Source organism: Leptonychotes weddellii, chromosome 14, assembly GCF_054177405.1.
Source record: "Leptonychotes weddellii isolate Sample4059 chromosome 14, ASM5417740v2, whole genome shotgun sequence".
NCBI lineage: Eukaryota > Metazoa > Chordata > Mammalia > Carnivora > Phocidae > Leptonychotes > Leptonychotes weddellii.
Window position 1 is genome coordinate 24,341,307 of NC_138382.1, and position 21,539 is coordinate 24,362,845.

Genomic DNA, 21,539 nt, shown 5'->3' on the forward strand with positions numbered 1-21,539 from the left:
GGGCCACGGATTAAGACTTGGTTGGTTGGTTTTGAAAGTTACGTGGAGGAATCCAGCGCGACCTGACCTTTCTTTCTGGGCCACTCAGTGACCCTTTGGAGTAGTGCTGGAAGCAGAGGGGGCTGGGAATTTGTCTCGGGAATCCATGTGGGGCAGGGAGTGGGAGGGAGAGCATTTGGAGGTGGAGGGGAGGGAGTGAGGAGTCGTGTTCTAGACATCTTCAATGTGAGGTTTCTGTTCAAATGTTGATGTTTTATGAGACCAAGGGAAGAAAAAGCTGAAAGTGCTTAGAAGGAAATCTAAACAGACCCTGGGCACTAGCTGGCCCTGATGCAAGAGCTCCCTGCCCAACTAATACATCATCCCTATCAACTGTGGCTTGCTCTTCCTTTTTTTTTTTTTTTTTTTAAGATCTATTTATTTGAGAGCAGGGGAGAGAGCAGGGGGAGGAGCAGAGGGAGAGAGAATCTTTTTATCTTTTTTTTTTTTTTCAAAGATTTTATTTATTTGAGAGAGAGAGAATGAGAGACAGAGAGCATGAGAGGGAGGAGGGTCAGAGGGAGAAGCAGACTCCCTGCCGAGCAGGGAGCCCGATGTGGGACTCGATCCCGGGACTCCAGGATCATGACCTGAGCCGAAGGCAGTCGTTTAACCAACTGAGCCACCCAGGCGCCCCGGGAGAGAGAATCTTAAGCAAACTCTGCACTGAGCGTGGAGCCCGACGTGGGGATCAGTCTCACGACCCTGAGATCACGACCTGAGCCAAAACCAAGAGTTGGACGCTTAACCAACTGTGCTACCCAGGCACCCCAACAGTGGCTTTTTCTTTGCTCATCAGTTATTATGTCTCTGTGTGCATGTCCCTGTGTTTGGTTTCATTCACTGCCCTGCCTCCCCCGTGGAGCTAGGGAGTGCTCGCTTATAGATGTGACCTCAGCCATTCTCATTATCTGCCTGAGCACAAATGACTCCTTTTGATCGAGAAACAAATAACCATGTGCAGAGTTCTGAGATGCACACTATTTGTATCCACATGTAGAGAGGGAACTTAAAAACCTAAACTACGAAAATTTAAAAATCTGTGAGGAATGTCGGTCGCACTGCCGAACGAGGGCTTTTCCATTTCAGACCCTGAGCACCGAGGGCCCCAGTGCTTGCGTTCATCCAGTACCTGCACTTCCAGCGTTCCTTCCATCTGTGGTTTAGTTCACGTGACAGTTGCGGGGGGCCTTAGAAAGTTGTGAAAGTTGTGCTTTCCTTCAGAGGCGCGGATAGAACGTGATTGTTAGACTCTCAAGGGCTGCAGGTGGGAGCAGAGAGCGGTGAGGACCTCTCTTCTGATCGGCCGCAGGTGATAGGCACAAGTGGCAGATAGAGCTGCAGGCCAGCCCAGCCATCCGCGTCCCTCGGCCCTCAGAAATCAACTGAACAAGCAATACAGCGCGTGCAATACCATTTTCACACGAGCCCTAGGCATGTTAGTATCACAAAGGGAAGAGCCCCTGCCTTTCAACTTTCTCCACTTGAAGCACAGTTATTTCTCTCACCCGCATTATGCCACGGTGTCCAACATATTCTCTCCCCTGCTGTGCTAACTATGTGTGACCACATTTATAGCTCAGAGGGCCTGGAGACAGATGCCTGAAACTCAAGAGTGGCCTTACAGGATGTACGAGTGCAGAGAGGGTACTCTCCAGCCAGGGGGTAAAACAACCTGCTGTTCCAGCTATCCAGGAGGCTTGGGTAATGAGGCGCAAGTACCGCTCACTAGTACAAATATGGGGGCATGCAGTCGTGGGTCTGTGTACTTCTGGCTATCTGTATAAAATCAATTTCCATAGTGATCAGACATGCAGAAGAGTAATTTCCTGTAAGTCCAGGGTCCTAGCGAAGTGGAAATGCTTCTGCTTGTTGTTGTGATTATTTAAGCCACATGATCTCAGAGGGGAAACATTCACCACTGGCTTAGACTCTGAGTGTCTTGATCTGAAAAAGTCAACTTTTGCTTTACCATGGCTATCTATCCAAGTCCAGACCTAAAAATTCACCTGCACCGTCATCTCAATTACTACGATCAAAACAGCAAAAACTATGGAATTGTTACTTTTTCCCTCCAAACAGTCTGCAGTTCATTTCTTCCTTGCTGATTAAGCATTATTGGGGTGCCTGGCTGGCTCAGTTGGTAGAGCATATGACTCTTGATCTTGAGGTTGTGGGTTTGAGGCCCATGTTGGGCATGGAGCCTACTTAAAAAAATTTCAGCATTATCACACATCTCTCATAATTTCCTTGGGAAGTAAGGCCACTTATAGTACCTTCATTTTTTTTTTTTTTTAGCAGCTGAAGTTACTGCTTTCATCATTCTCTCATAGTTTAAAGTCTCATTCCCTGTTAGCAATCCCCAGACAGGCATCAGTGTGGTTCGATGTCTGCACTGGTACTGGGAGTCTAGAAACCTGGGTCTTTTCTTTAGCCCTTTGTCTGGCCTGACTTTGGCCAGTTTTCTTATGCTGCAGTTTCTCCATCGGCTCAAAGCCACACAATAATTGACACCCACTTCACAAGGATATTACGAGGAATGAAGTGATAATGGTTATAAGATGCTGTGAACTTTTCCAAAGGAAAGTGATCTGAAAACACATGTTCTTTTCATTCACGGGAGAGTGTCTTTTGCTCCTGGATGCAGCTGAACGATGAACTCTCCTGCCCTTACACTTTTGCTCCTCCCAAGGGTCTCCCCATCTCTTCAGAACTGTAAATGAAGGGCAGACAAACAGGGTGACCACAGCAGGGGCCAGGCCGCCTTCGGCAGGAGAGATGTGAGCAAGAAGGAGAAGGCAGGGCTGTTTGGTGTAAGCACAGGCCCTCCTTTTCCACAGGCTTGCCTGCCCCCCAAAATCACAATCGATGTATCATGATGCCTAAGTTCAGCATAGAAAGAAAAGTGGGGGCTTCGTAGCCAGGCAGCATAGACTTGGATCTGTGTGGCCTTGGTTAAGTCCCTTAACTTCCCAGAATGTGCATTTGCTCATCTCTGAAATGGGGATACTAATATTGGTCTTGTGCAAATAATGTCAAGTTTAAATGGGATATTCTTTCTAGTGTCTGGTACACAGTAGGTGTTCAGTAAGCATTAGCTACTACTTTTATGCCTTTACTTGGTAGTGGGCAGAGGGGTTTTTGTTTGCTTTGTTTTTGGGGCCACTCCATAATAGGACCTGTGTGTACAAACACTAAATATGGCAACGCAAAATTTGCCTTATTACTTTCCAGTGGAATAACCAACCACACAGTTGGCCCGGCCAGCTCTTCAGGTCATAGACTGTAGCACAAGTTGTTCACAGTCTCCACTTTGGTCTCCCTGCCTCCGGCCTCTTTCGCTTCTGTTACTCCTCCTCGACTCCCTTTTGTTTGTGCCATTCTGTGGACATGCTCCGAGCCTCCTCGATGAGGCCAAGGCTCAATGGCAGGATGTCAGGGTTCTCACAGAACACCCCTTTTTTCCCTCACCTCATTCTGTGTGTCTGCCCAGTTGACCATGGTTTTGGACTTTCCTGCTTCTGCTCCCTTTGCCCTGCATGCACTTTCCTTCCATTTTGCTGGCTCTGCACCATCGTTGGGGGCAGCACAGCCTTCCTCCATGACATGGTTCAAGCATTGCTTCCTTGAAGAAGACTCCCCTGACATGCCTCCCACCGTCCTCCTTCTACGTAGTCCCACATCTCTGCATTAGCGCTGGTGGCACTGTGGGCATGCCTGGTATGTGTCCGTATCAGACAGTGCAGCCCTGGGGTTCCCAGCTCAGCCCTCCACAGAACCTTGTGCCCTGTAGGCATCCACCGAACCAATGCCGCAGGGAGAAGTGTTGCCCATTCTTCAGTTTTCTCTGGTGAAGACTTGGGCCTTGCTCAGTGACATTCCAGGGCTCAGCTCCCTGGCCCCTCCCCATGCCACCCTTGAAACTGTGTGTTTGGGGGCGCCTGGGTGGCTCAGTTGTTAGGCGTCTGCCTTCGGCTCAGGTCATGATCCCAGGGTCCTGGGATCGAGCCCCGCGTCGGGCTCCCTGCTCGGTGGGAAGCCTGCTTCTCCCCCCTCCCATTCCCTCTGCTTGTGTTCCCTCTCTCGCTGTGTCTCTCTCTGTCAAATAAATAAATACAATCTTTAAAAAACAAAACAAAACAAAACAAAAAACTGTGTGTTCCAGCTAAAATTCCCTGAAGGAAATTTATGTCCACGTCCTCTTACTCGCTCCTCCATGACTATGCACAACAGCTGTTCGCCCTCTTTTGTAAAATCACTCAAAAATGGCCATGAAGTCACTCCCAGACTTCTCTTCTTCAGGACATTGAACCCCAATTCCCTCGACCCCCCTTGTGGACCCAGTGTACTCGCCCCTTTGATCCTCACTACCCTTCTTGTCTAAATCCTTTCTAAATCCCCTGTCTTCCTCTCAAGTTGGGCGAGATTTAAGAATGCCCGTTTTCCTAGAATGCCACAGCTCAACAAAGCTTGGGTCAGAGTCAGCCTCTTGCGTTGGCTTTCCTGAGATCGCTGGAAGGAGGGTGACGGGAGCTCTTGGCCCCAGGGCTCTGGAGGGCTCCTGACATCCCAGTGCCCCTCTCTGGCTGGAAAGGAAGCAGATGAATGGGCGACTTAGGAAAAGCTTCAGGGAAGGAAGGACCCGGGAGAAAGCAGGCGTGCCTCTCAATCAGGATAGACAACTTAGAGCACCAGCAGATCCCCAGCTGTTGAGGCCCCAGGGCAGGAACCCAGCACCACCAAGTGAACCCCCCCTCCTGGGTGCCAGACAAGGTGGGGATGGTCTGCGTTCCTTCCCCACAAGAGCAGGCCTTCCACGGAGCCTCTTACCTTCAGCGGAAATTATACAGTCTGTCTGACCTTGCAGCCTTGCACGTTTCGTTAGAAAGCAAATCAGCTTTGAGTTCCTCAGACACTTCTCTAAGGGGCCCCTTCAGCCCTGCTCTCCTCCTCCTCCCAGCAGATCAGTCAGGCCTGTGAAGGGCATTGCCAGCACCTCCCAGTGCGGCCGACCGAGCCCAAAGAAGAACAGTGATCTGGATCTAAGGTGCTCTGAGAGCCACCTCCTCCCTTCCAGTCACCCACCCACCCACCCCTGCCCCACGTGCTGCACACGTGCATGCACACACATGCCTCCACGCTCTGCGTCACAGCAGGAACTTGGCCGCTCGCACCTGGATTGATGCTGTTGAGTGACCACGAAGAAGTAGTGGGGCAAGGCTCGGGGATGGTGGCCCCTGTGGGCACCTGCATACAAGGCACGCCCAGTAATTCCACTGAGCCCGCGAACCTGGAGGAGCCCAGCGCAAGCATCCTGGGGAGGTCATTGTTCTCCCCTTCTCCACTTCTGGCCTCTCCCCTTCCCCGGTCATCCCACAGATGGGCATCATCTTGAAATGAATCCAAACCACTTACTCTGCGTAGTCCCTCCTGCCCTCCGTTTTCTTTGGAAATACTAATAGTTGCGCCCTTCTGCAACATTTGCTTTTGCCCTGGCCCAGGAAGACCAAGGCACACCAGTGACTTGCTTCTCACTGGGGAAGAGAAGGTCGCAAAAATATCAGTCAGCCCCTTCTTCCCCAACCCCATCCAGGCCCGCTTCTCCCTCCTCCCTTTCTCACTACTGCCCAGCCTGGAGCATAGCCCAGGAGGTGAGGGAGCACTGGCTTCAGCACCTTAACATCACAGATGGATGGCATTGTGTCTTTCCACAACTTCTCTGCAATCCCTAAAGGGAGGGAAGGAATATTATTTATATATCTCTGTGTGTGTGTGTGTATGTATGTATATATATATGTATATATATTTATGTACGATGTAGAATATAATATATAAAATTTTTATAGGTTTGGAGTTTAACACATTGGGAATCTCTTACTGGGAAAGGTGGTTTTTAAATTAAAAGTGAATACTTTTTATTGAAACAAAAGTGAAATGTGTTTTCATTCATTCAAATAAAAAATATCTATGGGAAGCATCTTTTATACCAGGAACTGGTCTCCATTCTGGATCTCGAGAAGTGAGTCAAACAGCCGTAGACCCTGATCTCAGAGAGCTTCGATCCAGTGAGGGGACAGTTAAAGGGCAAGTAATGAAATAGATGGCAGGCACGCAGTGCGGAATGCCATGGCGCAGAGGGCAGGGAGCGTGGTGGATGCCGCACACACAGCCTGGGAAAGGGCTCGGGAAAGGCCTCTGCCAGCGGGGAGATGGAGCAGGGGCCGGGGGTATCTAGACAGGGACTGCGGTTGCTTTAAATGTCATTAGCCCAGGAACACAGGAAGATGCAACCTAAGGTCTGTTGACCCTAAATATACTGGATACTTCACGAATTGAAGGAGTATTCAAATCAGCAGGACATGAAACCAAAAGAATTGGAGCTGACTTTGGGTCAGACTTAACGAGCAACTTTTATTTCAAATAAAGCAGCCCGTGGGCCTGCTTACGCACACTCCCCGCAGCCGGGCCCCTCTGCGCTCTGACAGGGGATCGTGCCATCTGTGCCTGCCGCAGCCCCCATCACGATAAAGTTCAAATTTCATTTTGATGTGCTAAGTGCTGGAGCGTTCCGATTTCACTTTGCTGCCAACTGTGGAGGAAGCAGTCGTGCCTGATGTGTCCTCTCCTCCCTGAATTGGGGCTCCCAACCCAACAGTTCCTCTCGAGGCATTAAGAGCACCTATTACAGTGTGCCTCCGATTTTTAGATCCCATCGTGCACATCCCTGTTGACCGAAGCTGCGCTGAGTGTGACTGAGTGCCCTCTGCGCTTGAACCTGGCACGGCGTTGCTTTTCTCCAGGGAACAGGTACTTCTCTGGAAGATCGATGCTGTGATCTACCCGAATAGTTATAGAAAAAGGTGCTAGGTATATAATAAGTGCTCTGTACCGTTTTAATCCTTGACTTTTTGCTTTATTTTTAAAGGCTTGAGTTGTCTGTGGAAAACATCTTCCGAGACTGGCTTGAGAGTTCTGGAATACCACAGGTGGGCTCAACATGACTGCTCAGGAGGGTCTGTAGAGGAGAGTGAAGCTTGCTGCTTAGCGTATCAATTTTGACAATGATTTGTTTGTATGTGTAGTTATAAAAGTAACCATCTTACTGAAGTGGAGTATCTGTAAGTCAGGAAAATGACGGTCTCCCACCCTTTTCCGCCTGCGATCATGGTGTGTGCCTCCGGCCTCTGCCTCAGGGGACTGTGGGGCTGTAGGTGGGCATGCTGGTTGACCTTGAACTGTGTGTTAAGTGAGATCTTGCAAAGTGTGGTGTACATTGTGGGTGGTGTCACCAGGCAACACTTCAAGGCCACCGGTCGGTTGAGCAGGTGGTCTCCAGCTCTGCTTTTTGGATACAGCCAGGTGAGTGAGTGAGCTGGCTTGCCTACAGCTTTCCTCTTACGCCCTTAGTTCTCCATCATTTCCCCGCTGCAGCTGCCCCTCAACTTCCTCGCCTGGTTCTGCATCCCTGCCTCAAGCTGGTGTGATCCGAATGAGCCATGTAGGTTCATTTCTTCATCTTATGGACCGGGACCTATCCCAGCTGAATGGTGGTTCTACTGTCTCCCTCCCTTTCAGCCCATGGGCACGTCTGAGGGAGAGACATTCCCGACCAGTCCCAGCTCCATGGGAACTGCCTAGCTTGGAGCCTCGTCTCCCTCCACTCTCATCCCCAGGTCCTGTGCTTCCTGGAGCCTGACAGGCAGCCCCCGAGGGCCGACCCTTGCCAGAGCATAGGCCCTGGGAAGTTGAGGGTGGCATCCCGTGTGGAGCCGATCAAGGGACCCTGCAGGCCTGGAGCTTCCCAGGCTGGGCTGCACCCCCGCCCCCCGAGCAGCTGCAGACCCATCAGAGTGAGCCCTAGTGTCTGGGAGTGGACCCCCATGGCTGTGAGAAACTCTGCCCTGGGCCCAGGCAAGCAGCCTCCTTAGCCTGCTCGTTTCTAGTTTCACGGCTGGTTATATGAGCTTCCCCTTGGGAGTGTCTGAATGTCAATGAATGTCTGTGAACCATGAAATTAAGGAACAGGAGGGGCTGCTCTCCATTACTTTTCATCCCTCTCTTCACATCTTTGTCCGTGCTATCACACAGGGGAAAATGTCGGCCACCAGCCGCCATGAACTCGTTCCTAAAAAGGATGCAGTGCCTTCTGTTCGGGGATGCATGTCACCTGTTAAAAAGTTATTTATTTGGCCCAATCCTTCTGGGAGCAAAAAAATAAAAAATAAAACCCTGAGGTCTAAAAAAGCAAAACCAAACGGGTGGGTAAGGCAGCAGTCCTGGGAGGCAGCTCTGTCAACTTGTATGTGTTATAGTGAGGTCCTGGGATTTCTAAGACGGGGGCTTCCGAACCCGGCCATTTACTGCGGAGAAAAATCTCAAAAAGAAAGTTAAGGTTTGTCTGATCCCAAATAGCCAAGCGTTGCCTTCTTGTTTGAGATGGGGGCAGAGGGCATTCGCCAAAGCTGTGGGCCTTGTGTTCCGAGGCCAGGCTGTTGCAAGGCGCCCAGACATTCTTTCCATGGCCTGGAAACTGGAAAGAGTGGGGAGCTCAGAGAGCAGGATCCCGAAATTTCCTGGCTCCACACAACAAGACCGCTGTATTCAACAGTTAGCCCCGAGGGAAGAGAAAAGAAAGAGTCCTTAATCGAGTGCCCAGAAGCAGGCGCACCCCACTTGGGCTGTAACACTGGGGCTGACCCTCTCAGTCCCAGGAGGCTCCCTAATTTCGCCTGAAGAGAAGGAGGCTTTGCCACCAGCAGGAGGCTTTTGCTTTTCATTAAAAGGGGGAGGGGCGCGGTGAAGGGAGAGATTTGCCTCTGAGCAGTGCATTTTTTCCAAGGTCTAGTTGCATTTGTGACAGCTTATAGTGTAGACAAGAATTTCTGCTATAAACTGACGAAACCTGCTGTCAAAACACAGCCAGGTGCAATGAGGCCAGCCTAGCTATAAATTGTCTTTAAGACCCAACTGGTATTTCCTTGGGCGCTTAACTGTTCAGTAAAAACAACAGCGTCAGACAGAAAGGACCCTGATTTAGTGCATATCTTTCCATTGGTGAATGATCAGAAGGCACCTTTTCATCTCCGTACCCATTCTCTGCCATTGTTTACATGGTTGATGATGATTTACTCGCTCACGGTCCTTTCTGCACTCCTTGAGAGTTCCTTCTCGGTTCCACTTCAGTGAAAGGCTCTGCAAAGGCCCGGGACCCTCTGGGTGCAGCCAGCTGGCGGTGAATGGGACACCTTGTTCTTTGTCCCCATCATTATAATATAAAGTTACGAGTGTGCTTGGCCGGGATTGACAACCAGAGCACTGAAATCACTTCGATGCTCTTTGTTCTCGTTAAAAATTTCTGTCCACCAGCAACTGAAGTCATTCATGACAAAAGAGTCACGTTCTCCTGGTAAAGTTTTCATTCCACAGGTTACAGAGGCTTTTTGTCTCCTCTCAGGAAGGCTTGCCTTGTGGTTGGCCTCGATTTTCCTTTTTGGCCACACTGAATGGAAATCATTAAAAAAAATGTGGAAATCACTTCAGCGGCAATAAAAGTAAGCATGAGCCCCAAAGAAGTAAAAGAAATTGGATCCAAACCTCTTTAAAGAACACCCAACCCTGTAACCTTTGGCTTTGCAAACAGATTTAAAATTGATTGTACCGTCAGTATTATAGATTATTTCCTTTTATGACTTGTTTTTTTCTGGTTATAGAAGTATTATGTATTTATTTTAGAATATAAAAAGTTCAAAATAAGAAAATTAAAATGGCCCAGAGATAATTTTTTGATATAAGTCCTTTCAGTCATTTTTCTGGAGGTCTGAATACATGGTTTACCCTTTCCTTTGTCTCCCTTTTTAAAACTCAAATAATGTGTTCTCTGTAGCAAGTTCAAGCAATAGCAAGATATAAAAAGGAAAAGCCCTTGCCCCCATCAGTCTTTCTCTGCAGAGATAATCCATGCTGGCTAACAGCATGGTGTGGGTCCTTCCACACATTTTCTGTGCTATACAGAATGTAGGTGCATATCCTTTTTAAACAAAATTGGAATCTTATTATCCAAGCTGAAAGTTCTCATTTAAAAGTATATCTTAAGCAGCTTTCCTTATCCTTTGATATAATTTAAGAGCAGTAATTTTCAACAGCTGCCTAGCCTTCTAACGAATAGTACTGTAATTTAATTTACTCAGATTCCCTCCTCGCCCCAAATAGTATACATTATTTCTAAGAAAGTCGCCCATTCTGCTAATTTGACTGTTCTATAAATAGATATTGACTTCTTTTAATGTCTGCCCAAGTGTCTCTTCCAAACCCCCCCACCAGCCTGTATGCACATATATTCCAATTCCTTTTAAAACATTTATGTGCAGATACGTTAGAAATAACTTTCCCATCCAGCCTTTTATCTGTACTGCCTTATTTTAGTTGCTACAGAATTCTCTGACTCCTCTTTTTCCTTGAGTTCCTGGCCACATTGCCAAGTCCTGGTATCCCTATATACATATTTATTACATTTCGAATTTTCTTTCCTTTCCTACCGCCTCCCCCATTTTTTTCATTATATTTTGCTTGGACCGGTTCAGTAGCTAATTGGTTTTTTAGCCACGAAGCCGTTCCGCATCAATACTAAGTGGATCTTTCTAAAAGATTCCTCCTCACCAAAAACTTATCCCCCATTAACTGTGGATTGAGGACAGACTCTTTGGCTTGCTATTTGAGGCTATCAGCAGAACTGCCCCAGGCTGTCTTTTTAAACTTTAATTTCTACCCTCCTAGGTTTATGCCCAGCCATAATTACCAATCTCTAAATGTTTGTTTCTTTGCCACCGACCTTCCTTTGTGCATTCCCTTTTCTCCTTGGAATGCTTTCCTTTCTGTGTACTTAGCAAGTGTCATGACCTGCCTTACATTGTTACTATTTGTATATGTGTCTCATACATAGGCTTCCCCACCCAGAGGAAATAAGGACTCTGTCCGACTCATCTTGTCTTACCTGCTGTGATGTGCACAGTAGGTGCTCGGGGTCTCACTGTCCAGTATGGCAGCCGCTAGCCACATGTAATTATTCAGCACTTGAAAAATATCTAGTGTGCCTGAAGAGCTGAATTTTTAATCTAATCCACATCTAAATTTAAGATCTAATAATTCAGGTTTTGTTTGGAACAACTTTGGGTATGTGAATGAATCTACTTTTTTTAACCGTAAATTTTATGAAATCTAAATACAGACCAAGCATTTCTGGTTAAAATTTAGCACTTGAGGTGGACTGTGAAAACACATCAGATTTAGAAGATTTATTACAAAAAAAGGAAGGTAAAATGTCTCTTTAATGGTTTTTAAAATATCGGTTACATGTCAAAACGATACTGTTTTGGCTACGTCATAACCCAATGTATATATACCCAGTAAGATATATTATTAAAATTAATTTTAGCTGTTACATCTTACTTTTTAAATGTGGCAACTAGGAAATTGTAAATGACAAATGCGGCTCGCATATATTCCTAGTGAACAGTACTGCTCTAAAACTATTAGATGAATTAAAATCTGAGTGCATGATGCCTTAAAATCCCCCACCAAATAAATGTAACTGAAATCATCTGTATTTTTGTCAAATGTATGGATAAAGATAGAGCTCGGCCAGTCCATAGACACCCTTCAATGTGCCATGACAGCGCAGATGATTATAGTCCATGGATGGGAGTGCTTGTTCACTGTGGGCATCCAGAAGGGCATGAACTAATTACCAGCCTCACTTCAGCTCTTAATTTCTCTCCCAGGCAGCCTGTTTCCCGAGGTACTAACAAGTAGCACATTGACGACGCCAGTGAACCTCACGGCCCTTCTGTGGCTCTGTCTGCTGTTTGGGGGAAGTGCTAAGCAGATGTGAACTGGCAAAGCCATGGGCATCAAGGGCACTGAGGAGGATAGAGAAGATGGGTAATAGCCGATCCCATTGGGTGTCTCAAACAGGCAGGAAGCACCTCAAGCTCCCAGACTCGCTCCTGCATCCCCTCCTAGAACAGCAGGTTCTTGTGTCATCTTGGAGAATGCCACTCCTTTTCAAACAAACATCTGCAAGTTGCCAAAGGCCACACAAGCAAATGATGGACAACTTAAGTCTCGTAGGGAAAATGCTGAGGTCACAGAACTGAGGAAATTTGATAAGATGTGGTGCTTTTAGCACAGAGAAAGCCTGTGGTTTATTAGGGGCATAACTTGTAAGCTTATTTTTTGCACAGTTTATGTAATCACATCAACATAAGTTTAAGGCCTGTTGGGATACTCAGTCTCAGTGATGTCTATAAGAATTCTACATTTAATGGTCATTCAAGAAAACTGAGACTGGTTATTTTGCAAACTCCAGAGAAATGATATTTTTCAAATTATATGTGCTATGAGATCCTTGCTTCTTTTTTTTATCAGTAGTAGCAGTTGCTATAACGTGGTGTGTTTTTTGGGCTCCTAATAATTTTGCTGTCTTTTTAGTCCAGTGGTTCGGCTTACATTTTCTAAGTGACTAAATACCTTGTCAGGGGGCTTTAGAGATACACTGACTAGATTCCCTGGCCTCAGTTGGGGCAGGGCCCATCATATCGATGAGTCGCCACAGTTCATCGAAGAGCCCACAAATCCCTCAAAGTGATACACTGCTCTGCAATCACAAGAGACAGAGAGAGAGTTTATTAAAGTCCTTTCATCTGTAGCCTGATTTCTTTCATTCTTGGCATCTGTGCCTTCGTGCTCTTATTAGTTAGCTCAGGCTGCCATAACAAAATCCCACAGATCGGGTGGGATTTTGCAACAGACATTTATGATCTCCCGGTTCTGGAGGCTGGACGTCCAAGATCAAGGTATGGGTAAGGTCGGTTTCTGCTGAGGCCTCTCTCCTTGGCTCACATATGGCCAACTTCTCCCTGTGTCCTCACATGGTCTCTCCCCTGTGTGCGTAGAGATCTCTGTCCTAATCTTCTCTCCTAAGGACACCAGTCAATTAGATTAGAGCCCACTTTGTGATCTCATTTTACCTTAATCACCTTTTTAAAGGCCCTATCTCCAATGCAATCACATTCTGAGGTATTAGGGGTTAGGACTTCAACATGTAAATTTAGGGGGAAAATTCAGCCCATAACAATGCTTATTCCCAATACTTCCCTGATTAGTTCTACATTTCTTGTGAATCCCTTCAAAATGGCCAGTAAAAATCACTCAAGTCAACCTCACTATATATTTTATTCCCCTATGGATGAATATTTTTGGGGTCTATAGGTTTTTGTGGTCCCAAATGACATCCTGTCTTGTGGAACGAGAGAGAAATGTGGGAAGGAAGGGTCAGTTCTCCTGGAGAGTACGAGGTAACTGAAGGTCTGTGCTGGGCATTGTGTATTATTGGGGATATCTGATCTGACACTGTCTAAATGAACTGACCTCTTCAAAGCATAAGGCACCACGATGAACCGGGAGACATTTTCCTTTGGTGCCCCAAATGAAAGTTCTGTGTCCTTCCTTCCTTTTCTCTCTCTTTCAAAACGCAATTTCCAGAAAGAGTTTGAATCTCATTCACAATAGTCTAAGATGAGACTCTAAGTGAATAATAAGGATTAAAACTGTTTCCTCTCCCTTGAAGATTTCCTTTGTAACTGTGTCAGAGCTTAGGTTTCTACAGAACTGCCAAGCATCCCAGACCAGATGGATGAGATTTGCAAGAGGAAACTTCCAGGATCTGAAATCTTACCTCCTAGTCCAGTGCCTACCCCTCACCCCATCCCTTCCCTTCTTCCCATGAATATAGCTGGTACCTCTATCTTTTCTGAGGGACTGTGGATGACTCAAAGATGAGAGAACACAGGCTTTGCCCTCAAGATGCTTAATAATTCAGTAGGGAAAATAGACACACAAGTAACCAACCTAAGGCAGAAAGCAGTAACTTGTGAAAAATGCTAACTTTTAGCATTCGGAAGAAAGAGGTCATTTCCCATTTGTGGAAACAGGTAGGGTTGAAGTACCATTTGAAGCCAATCTTGAAGGATACATAGGGGAGAAGGCCATTTCAGGCAGGCGGAGAGTCAGAACCAGCATCTAGGGGTGGAAAACTGAGTATGCATGCTTGAGCAGCATTAAGGAGAATCAGATCTCAATAATGGGAGGGGGCCGATGAACCAGTTTGTCGTAAGCATGATTAAGGCTCAGTGGGTAATGCCCCAGGAGCAGAGGAATGGAGACAGCTTCCTGGTGGGAGGGCTGGGGGAAAGCACCCTCCCAGCCAGCCTCACTGTCACCCCCTTCTCTGTCCCCAGCCTCTGCCACATTCTAACCAAGGTCATCTGTCCCCCGAATAATAGAAGGGTCAGTGCATTTTTTTTTGTAGCGATAAAATACATTGGGTGAATGCATTGTGACCACAACTTGGGAGTAGTGATCTTTCCCCTTGTTAGGGACAGGCTTGTTAGGAACAGGCATATTGTTGCCTGCTTTGCACGGAGAGCAGGATCTGCAAAGGGCATTGATTAGTAAGGTAGGACACTGCCAGACTACACAGGAACTTGAATGTGATGCTGGAGGGTTCCCACAAGATTCAAGAGCCACAGAGGACCACCAGAGGCCTATAAAAGGGTGCTAATACTTGAACGGCAATTAGATCCCTGGGCAGGTAGGCCAGCAGCCTAGCTAGAAGGAAGACTCCTGGATGAAAGGCCACGCCTCTCCCCTCCATTCAGGTACTAGGGAGTCTCCGGGAGTGAGAAGACCAGAGAGAGACTTTCGCCCCTTGGTTTTCAACTTTGAACTTTCAGGTCCAGGAGCTGTTCACTTAACACGGATGCTTTTAAAAAGCATCATTAAGTATCTGGATGGCCAGTAGTGTCTCCTTAGAAAGCACATGCAACGGGCTGAGGAATATCTACAGGTGCCCTCAGAGAAATACTTAGGAAGCCATGTGAAACAAGCACAGATTCATGTAATGCAGGTGACATGCCTGAATCCTGCTAAGTGATGAGGGAGAACACTCAGGATATTGACCTAGACTGAGGTCTGAGACCCTTCAGGATCTCAGATTGGACATCTATTTTTAAAGTGAGCTCAGAGGAGAGCATATGGGAATGGCTCTGTCGGGTGGATAAAGAGCATTTGCGAACTTGTTTCTTTAAAAAGAATAAAAATTCTGAACTGGCCCAGATGGACACAGACATGGTCAGGGTGTGGCACCGTGGAGAGAAGAACAATATTTGCTTGCCTTTTGAACCAGAAGGAAAAGGAAGCAGAAGCCACTAGCTTTGAAAAGTCTACTTGGTTCCATCCAATTGATAGAGACAGTTGGTAGTGGCCTGTGCACACATGGTTTTCATTTTTTTTTAAAGATTTTGTTTATTTATTTATTTGAGAGAGAGAGAGAGAGAGGGAAAGGAGGAGGGACAGAGGGAGAGGCAGAGAATCACAAGCAGACTCAGTACTGAGCACAGAGCCCGAGACCAGGACCTGAGCCAAAACCAAGAGTCAGACGCTTAACCGACTGAGCCACCCAGGTGCCCCACACATGGTTTTTAATAAAGAGGTAAGTGCAGGTATTTTCCGGAAGCATAGCTTTGCAGACTTGGATTAGAGGCCACCTAGCCCAGTTATGTGGAGACCTGATTATCAGAATCATCCAGGAAGCTGTTTGAAACCACAGGTCCTGGGGGCACCTGGGTGGCTCAGTCAGTTAAGCATCTGACTCTTGTTCTCAGCTCAGGTCTTGATCTCAGGGTCATGAGTTCAAGCCCCACGTTGGGCTCCACGTTGGGTGTGGAGCCTACTTAAAAAACAAAAATACTACAGGGGCACCTGGGTGGCTCAGTCGTTAAGCATCTGCCTTAGGCTCGGGTCGTGATCCCGGGGTCCTGGGATCGAGCCCCACATCGGGCTCCCTGCTCCGTGGGAAGCCTGCTTCTCCCTCTCCCACTCCCCCTGCTTGTGTTCCCTCTCTCTCTCTCTCTGTCAAATAAATAAGTAAAATCTTAAAAAAAAACAAAAAACAAAACAAAAAAAACTACAGATCCTGGACTCAGGCCATACCCAGTGAATGAGGATCTCCATAAGTAGGACTGGGACCAACTGAGAGACTCCATAATCATGTCATATTCTGCAATATATTGAATCAACAGAAGTTTTCTTATTCCTTGAGTATAATCTAAACTCTTAGAATCCTTTAGTTTTATATTCCTCCCAAGCAATCCAAATATTTGGCTTTATGGTTTGGTTTATTTGTTCAACCCTTATACCAAGCACTGTGCTGGGCAGTGGGCTTACAAAGCTGACAGGACACCGCCCCGCCCATGAGCCCATGGCCCGTGAGGGCATCTGCAACCAACCGTTGTTCAAGGCATGCTCGAGGGGCCTCTGCCCCGAGGTTGAGACCTGAGAGGAGCCATAGAAGTTGACTTCTCTGTTTGCCACATTCAGCTGGAAGACCATGTCCATTGGAAGACAGCATGCCTGGAGGCAGGAGACTTGGCTGTGCCCCACTGGGTCACAAGTCAGCCAGCTGATGTGCACGGGAGCCAGTTTAATTGTCCTCAAGGTGCAAAGTCTGGCGGGCCATGTTTGGACATAGGGACATTACCTGGTTTTCAGGTTCATACAGATTGTGCACCCACAAGAGAGATTCACTTAAGTAAGGACATTGCAGCAATCATAAAGAGTGATACCATTTAACAGGACTTCATTGCAATGGTGCTTTAGCTTTTTCATAGAGAGAGTTCTTTGGAAAGAAGGAGCAACGTAAACTCAAAGAATCAGGACAAAGATATCAGCATCAGGTTGTAAACGTATACATCAATAGAAAAACATCTGATTCTACTTTTTAAGAACTGCCCCTATTCTCTGTTTTATTAGCCTGGAGACGTATTCTGGTAGACTCTTCATCAAAGGCAGATTATTTAGCGCGTGCATTCTGCTCTCGTCACGCCTGGGGCAAGCCCTGAGGCCCGGCAGAGCAGCGGGTTGTGGACATGGGTGCACACACACAGGGCCCCTTGGCGCTTTGACATTGCACAGCATTGTCAGCTGCATCCCACGCCTCTGGGCAGCCGCTCTGATGGTGGCCCTCCACCATGCTCGCGGGGACTTTTGCCAGAGCACCTGCCGCCAGAGCCACCTGCTGACAAGGAAAGCTGTTAGGAACACTTGGCTGATTTTAGAACATGGGGCTTTTTTTCCTTCTCTTTTGTGGAGAGCCACTGTGTCGTACAAAGTAGATGTATATTTACTATGTGCATGGTATAGAATTCTTGGGTGTGGCCCCTATTGCTTCATGGTTAAATATTAGTGTTTTCTGGTGTTGCACGACTTTCGGTCTGCTTTAGAATCATAGGCAGGAGCAAGTCGTGGTGAGGAGCTCATTTTCTCTCCCCAGGAGTGGTGGCCTGATCTGCCCAGGCTGGTAGCCCCAGTTAGCGGCAGAGCCCCAGCTCAGATCTGGGACCCTTAGCCCTCTGTCCATCCAACTAAAGTATTTTGTGTTTTTAGCAAGGTTGCTTTTAATCCAAATCAGCTGGAACCCATCCTTGCCTTCATTTTTACAAGACCTATGAAGAGATAATAAATGAATGCAGCAGGGAGCTCTGAGCAGTGATGATTTTTAACATAATTAATAACTGCTCTTCTTCCTGAATCTGTTCTTTACTATTCTTTAGTGGGCAAAACTGTGCTTTGTGCCTGCAGTAATATGAAACTCACCTTCCAGGGCTTTTCCATAAATATGTGTCGTGGTGTGTACATCCTTTTTCCATGTGGCTATCTCTAAATGGTAGTAGCCCTGTGTATCTGACTATTTCACATAGGAAATTCTGGGCTTTACTGCATTGAAGAGTTGGTATCTTTTTTGGTGTGAATGAATATGAGTGTGTGTAGAGATTAGTTGAGGTCTTTGCTTTTAGAAAGACAGAGCTATTCCTCGAGATGGAAACTAAATTAGGTAATAAATATCAGGTCACCAAAACAAGTGAGAAAAAGCAATTGGTCGAACAAAGTGTCTTTATATATCATCTAAAGCATTTAAGGGATGTATCCTTTATCTTCTTATTTGCATTCAAAAGCCAATTCCAGCTAGAGTCCCTGGCTCTTGCCCTCATTTTGTCCTCTCCCCTGACCTGGAGCAGGCGAGCTTCGAGGGCACAGCCCAGAGGTGGCCCAGAAGCAAGCGTAATCACAAGGGTCAGGGTAACAGTCAGTGATTGTCAAACTGCCCAAATCCGCATGTGTGTTTTTAAAAAGGGTAGCGTGCATGTCACACGCATTTCTTTGTGTGGCAGTTGTCTGTGATGGTGCTTGGTAGTGGGCGTGTTCAGCTCATTCAACAGAAGACCCTGTCCTTCCAGGCTGGTCCTTCAGCTTGGGCCTTTGCAAGCTCAGTGTTTCTGCTTCTGATCCTGTCTACTTATAACTGCCACCACCGTATCTAAGTACGGTCCAGACAATTTGATGCATAAAATGCATGGCCGCATTATTTTGAGGTTAAAGAGTGGGAGTAGAGGCTGGGTGGGAAAGGAGAGTCAGTTGTGTTGTATCCAATTTGCTGTTTTCACAGAGGACGCTGTAATGAACTTTTGTTCTGCGAACTTAATTCTATATTAGACAAAGGAGGCAACTGATACATTAAATGAGGCTTTGGAAGCAGCCCTGTGCCACTAAGCTGTGTGGCCTTGGGTGAACCACTTGCCTTCTCTGAACCCTCACTGATTCTTTGGGGAAAGAAGGGGCCTGGCCTGGGTGAAGGCCAGAGCCACTTTTTTGCCTCATGTCACTATATGCTATGCCCAGTAGCTGGCTGAAGTGTGAGCTCCATCGAGATGAGCCTGGTCGCTCTGAGAGGAGAGAAGTCTGGATTGACTTTTCCTCCAAGTGTCTCCCTCTCCAACCTGGGAATCTGTTGAATTCCCCAGAGACTGGAAACTTGCCCTTAGTTTGGAGTGGTATTGGGAGAATTTTCTTTTTTCTTAAAGATTTTATTTATTCGACAGAGAGAGACACAGAGAGAGAGGGAATACAAGCAGAGGGAATGGGAGAGGGAGAAGCAGGTTTCCTGCCGAGCAGGGAGCCCGACGTGGGGCTCGATCCCAGGACCCTGGGATCATGACCTGAGCCAAAGGCAGATGCTTAACGACTGAGCCACCCAGGTGCCCCGGTATTGGGAGAATTTTCATATGTTTCCTCCTGAGTGGTGTTTTACAAAGGTAGCTATCAAGAAACCTTGTCTGTGCATTTCTTTTCTCTTCAGCTGGAAAATTGCTATACAAAAGATTCTTGGGAGAAATCACAGGTAATAATCAATCTGCAAGAGCATTTACGCTGGTTGATCATTGAAGAATAGGCATTTGCTTCTATTGCAAATCAATTATTCACAAATAGTAACCTGTTTGACTAGGAGGAGATGAAAAAAAAATTTTGCTCAGGTTGTCAATGTCTTGAAATGCCTGCAGATCAATAAAAGCTGCAGGTGAGTTTTACCTCAGACAGTGGCAACTATTATTTCTAGGATACATTTTGGGACATAAAAGTAAATACTCATTTATGTCTCTTGTCCAGACGATCCAGTGAGTTCTAGGAGGGGAAGACATTGGGGCCAAAAAAATTCATATTTTTTATGCTGCTTTTATATTTAAATCTGTAGATTATTTGCTGCTTTAAAAAATAAAACCAAGCAGAGCCGGTAGTGAAATGTTTATGAGAAATTGCTACAGTGATTGCTGTAGAGCTTGCGGCCGAATGTTGCCATGTTCCTTATATTGAGAAACTAGAACCTATTTGGCATTGAGGTATAACAAGAAATGATCAAACCCAGATGCTTTCCTAAAATTATATTTTCAGTGCATTTATATGTCTGTTACAAAGTGTGCTACATGCTAAAAATATTTTCTTTTGTAGGCTAAGGGAATTTCAAACCACATCGAAGGCTATATAGATCAGATGGTTTTTCTTAGAGCATTAAGGGCATCCTGGTTGTTATTAGCCCCGACCTTCCAATATGACATTATTTATGCCCCACAGCTCCACAATTCACTTCTTTATTTCAGCAATTTTACTGGCATGAAAATGCATGGAAGGGAGGCCAGAGTCAATGCATCAGACTTGGGGGCTGAGACTCCGGGGCAACAAGTAATACTAGGGATGGACTGGAGAGAATGCCTTCACCCCCATGGCCTATTTCCATGGAGAGAGGTCTCCTTCCATGCCCGGCGGCTCCTCTGGCCTTTCCTCCAGGGGCTCCATCTCCCCTTCTCTGTATTCTCTTCCTTTTCCCTCAGTTGTGTGTGCTGTCACTTTTCATATTCCATGTGGCCAACCAAAGATACATTCTCTTTGAGACTCTTCTTGGTTATACTCATTACAAGGTTGGCTTCTCCGGAGCTCTCACTGAGTCTCTCCTCAAATTGTGTTTCTTCGTCACTGTCATTGATTTTGTAACTGAGGGATGTCTGCCTGGGTTTTGCATAAATGCTTCTAGTGAATTAAACTGTAAATGGGTAAATCTAAGAACGTGTAGATCAGGTGGCTCTGTATAGAATTGTATTTGTGAATTTAATCTTTCTCTCTTCTTAATTATTACATTGGTGTTAAATGCATGTAGCTACTATTAGGATTTCAGATGTTTTTGTATCTAGCACCTGTCATGTTGGTACCTTCAGAGAACAATGTAGAAATACCAAATTTCATTTCTGATATTCTTAGAACAACAGTGGCTTATTGTTTTGAGTGCGATGGGACCGGAAACAGAATGATCTCCTTTATCATAAGGCATATGAGAAAGAGAACTTGTTTCCTTGTGGCCACCAGTCCTTTGGAAAGAGACAGGCATTTGCCTATAGTAGCTCAGCCATGCCACTGTCACTGTGGGCTCTGTCAGAGGTGACACGGCTGTGTGGTGGTCAGGTGAGGCTTTTTATTATGATGTCACAACTCAGTTATTTGAGACCTTTGAAAGTTTACTTAGGCTCAAAATACCAGACGGGCTTTTGTTTCTGGGGGCAAAGAGGCAGGGAATTAGCATCTACTGGTCTACTTTGTGCCGCTTGGTTTATGTGCTGTCTCATTTCATCTTCAGCACCGCTCTGCGAAACAGATAGCATAATCTCCTTTTTATAGGCCCAGAAATGTTGTGTGACATGCCCAAGGTTACACAGCTTCTAGCTGGTAAGGACAGAGGGTGCCTAGGTCTAGGTTCTTAACTGTGTATTTCTCATTACATATGGTTTTGTACAGAGATTGTTAAACCACATTCATAGGACAGCACTTAAAAACAACAACAGCGGGTGCCTGGGTGGCTCAGTCGTTAAGCGTCTGCCTTCAGCTCAGGTCATGATCCCAGGGTCCTGGGATCGAGTCCCACATCGGGCTCCCTGCTCCGCGGGAAGCCTGCTTCTCCCTCTCCCACTCCCCCTGCTTGTGTTCCTGCTCTCGCTGTCTCTCTCTCTGTCAAATAAATAAAATCTTTAAAAACAAAACAAAAAAAACAACAGCATATTTAGTTG

The 21,539-nt window shown here is 46.4% G+C and overlaps 1 protein-coding gene across 13 annotated transcripts in view; it reads left to right on the forward strand.

Moving 5' to 3' along the window:
- AOPEP (aminopeptidase O (putative)) overlaps positions 1 to 21,539 on the forward strand; it is a 335,871-nt gene that overhangs the window by 228,618 nt on the left and 85,714 nt on the right. For all 13 annotated transcript variants that reach the window (XR_014139966.1, XR_014139965.1, XR_014139968.1 and 10 more), the window contains one exon: positions 6,965 to 7,025. Coding sequence is in view for 7 of the 13 variants with exons in the window: in XM_081802940.1 (XP_081659066.1) it covers positions 6,965 to 7,025 (61 nt within the window). In the remaining 6 variants the exon portion in view is untranslated. The remainder of the gene's footprint in view (positions 1 to 6,964; positions 7,026 to 21,539) is intronic.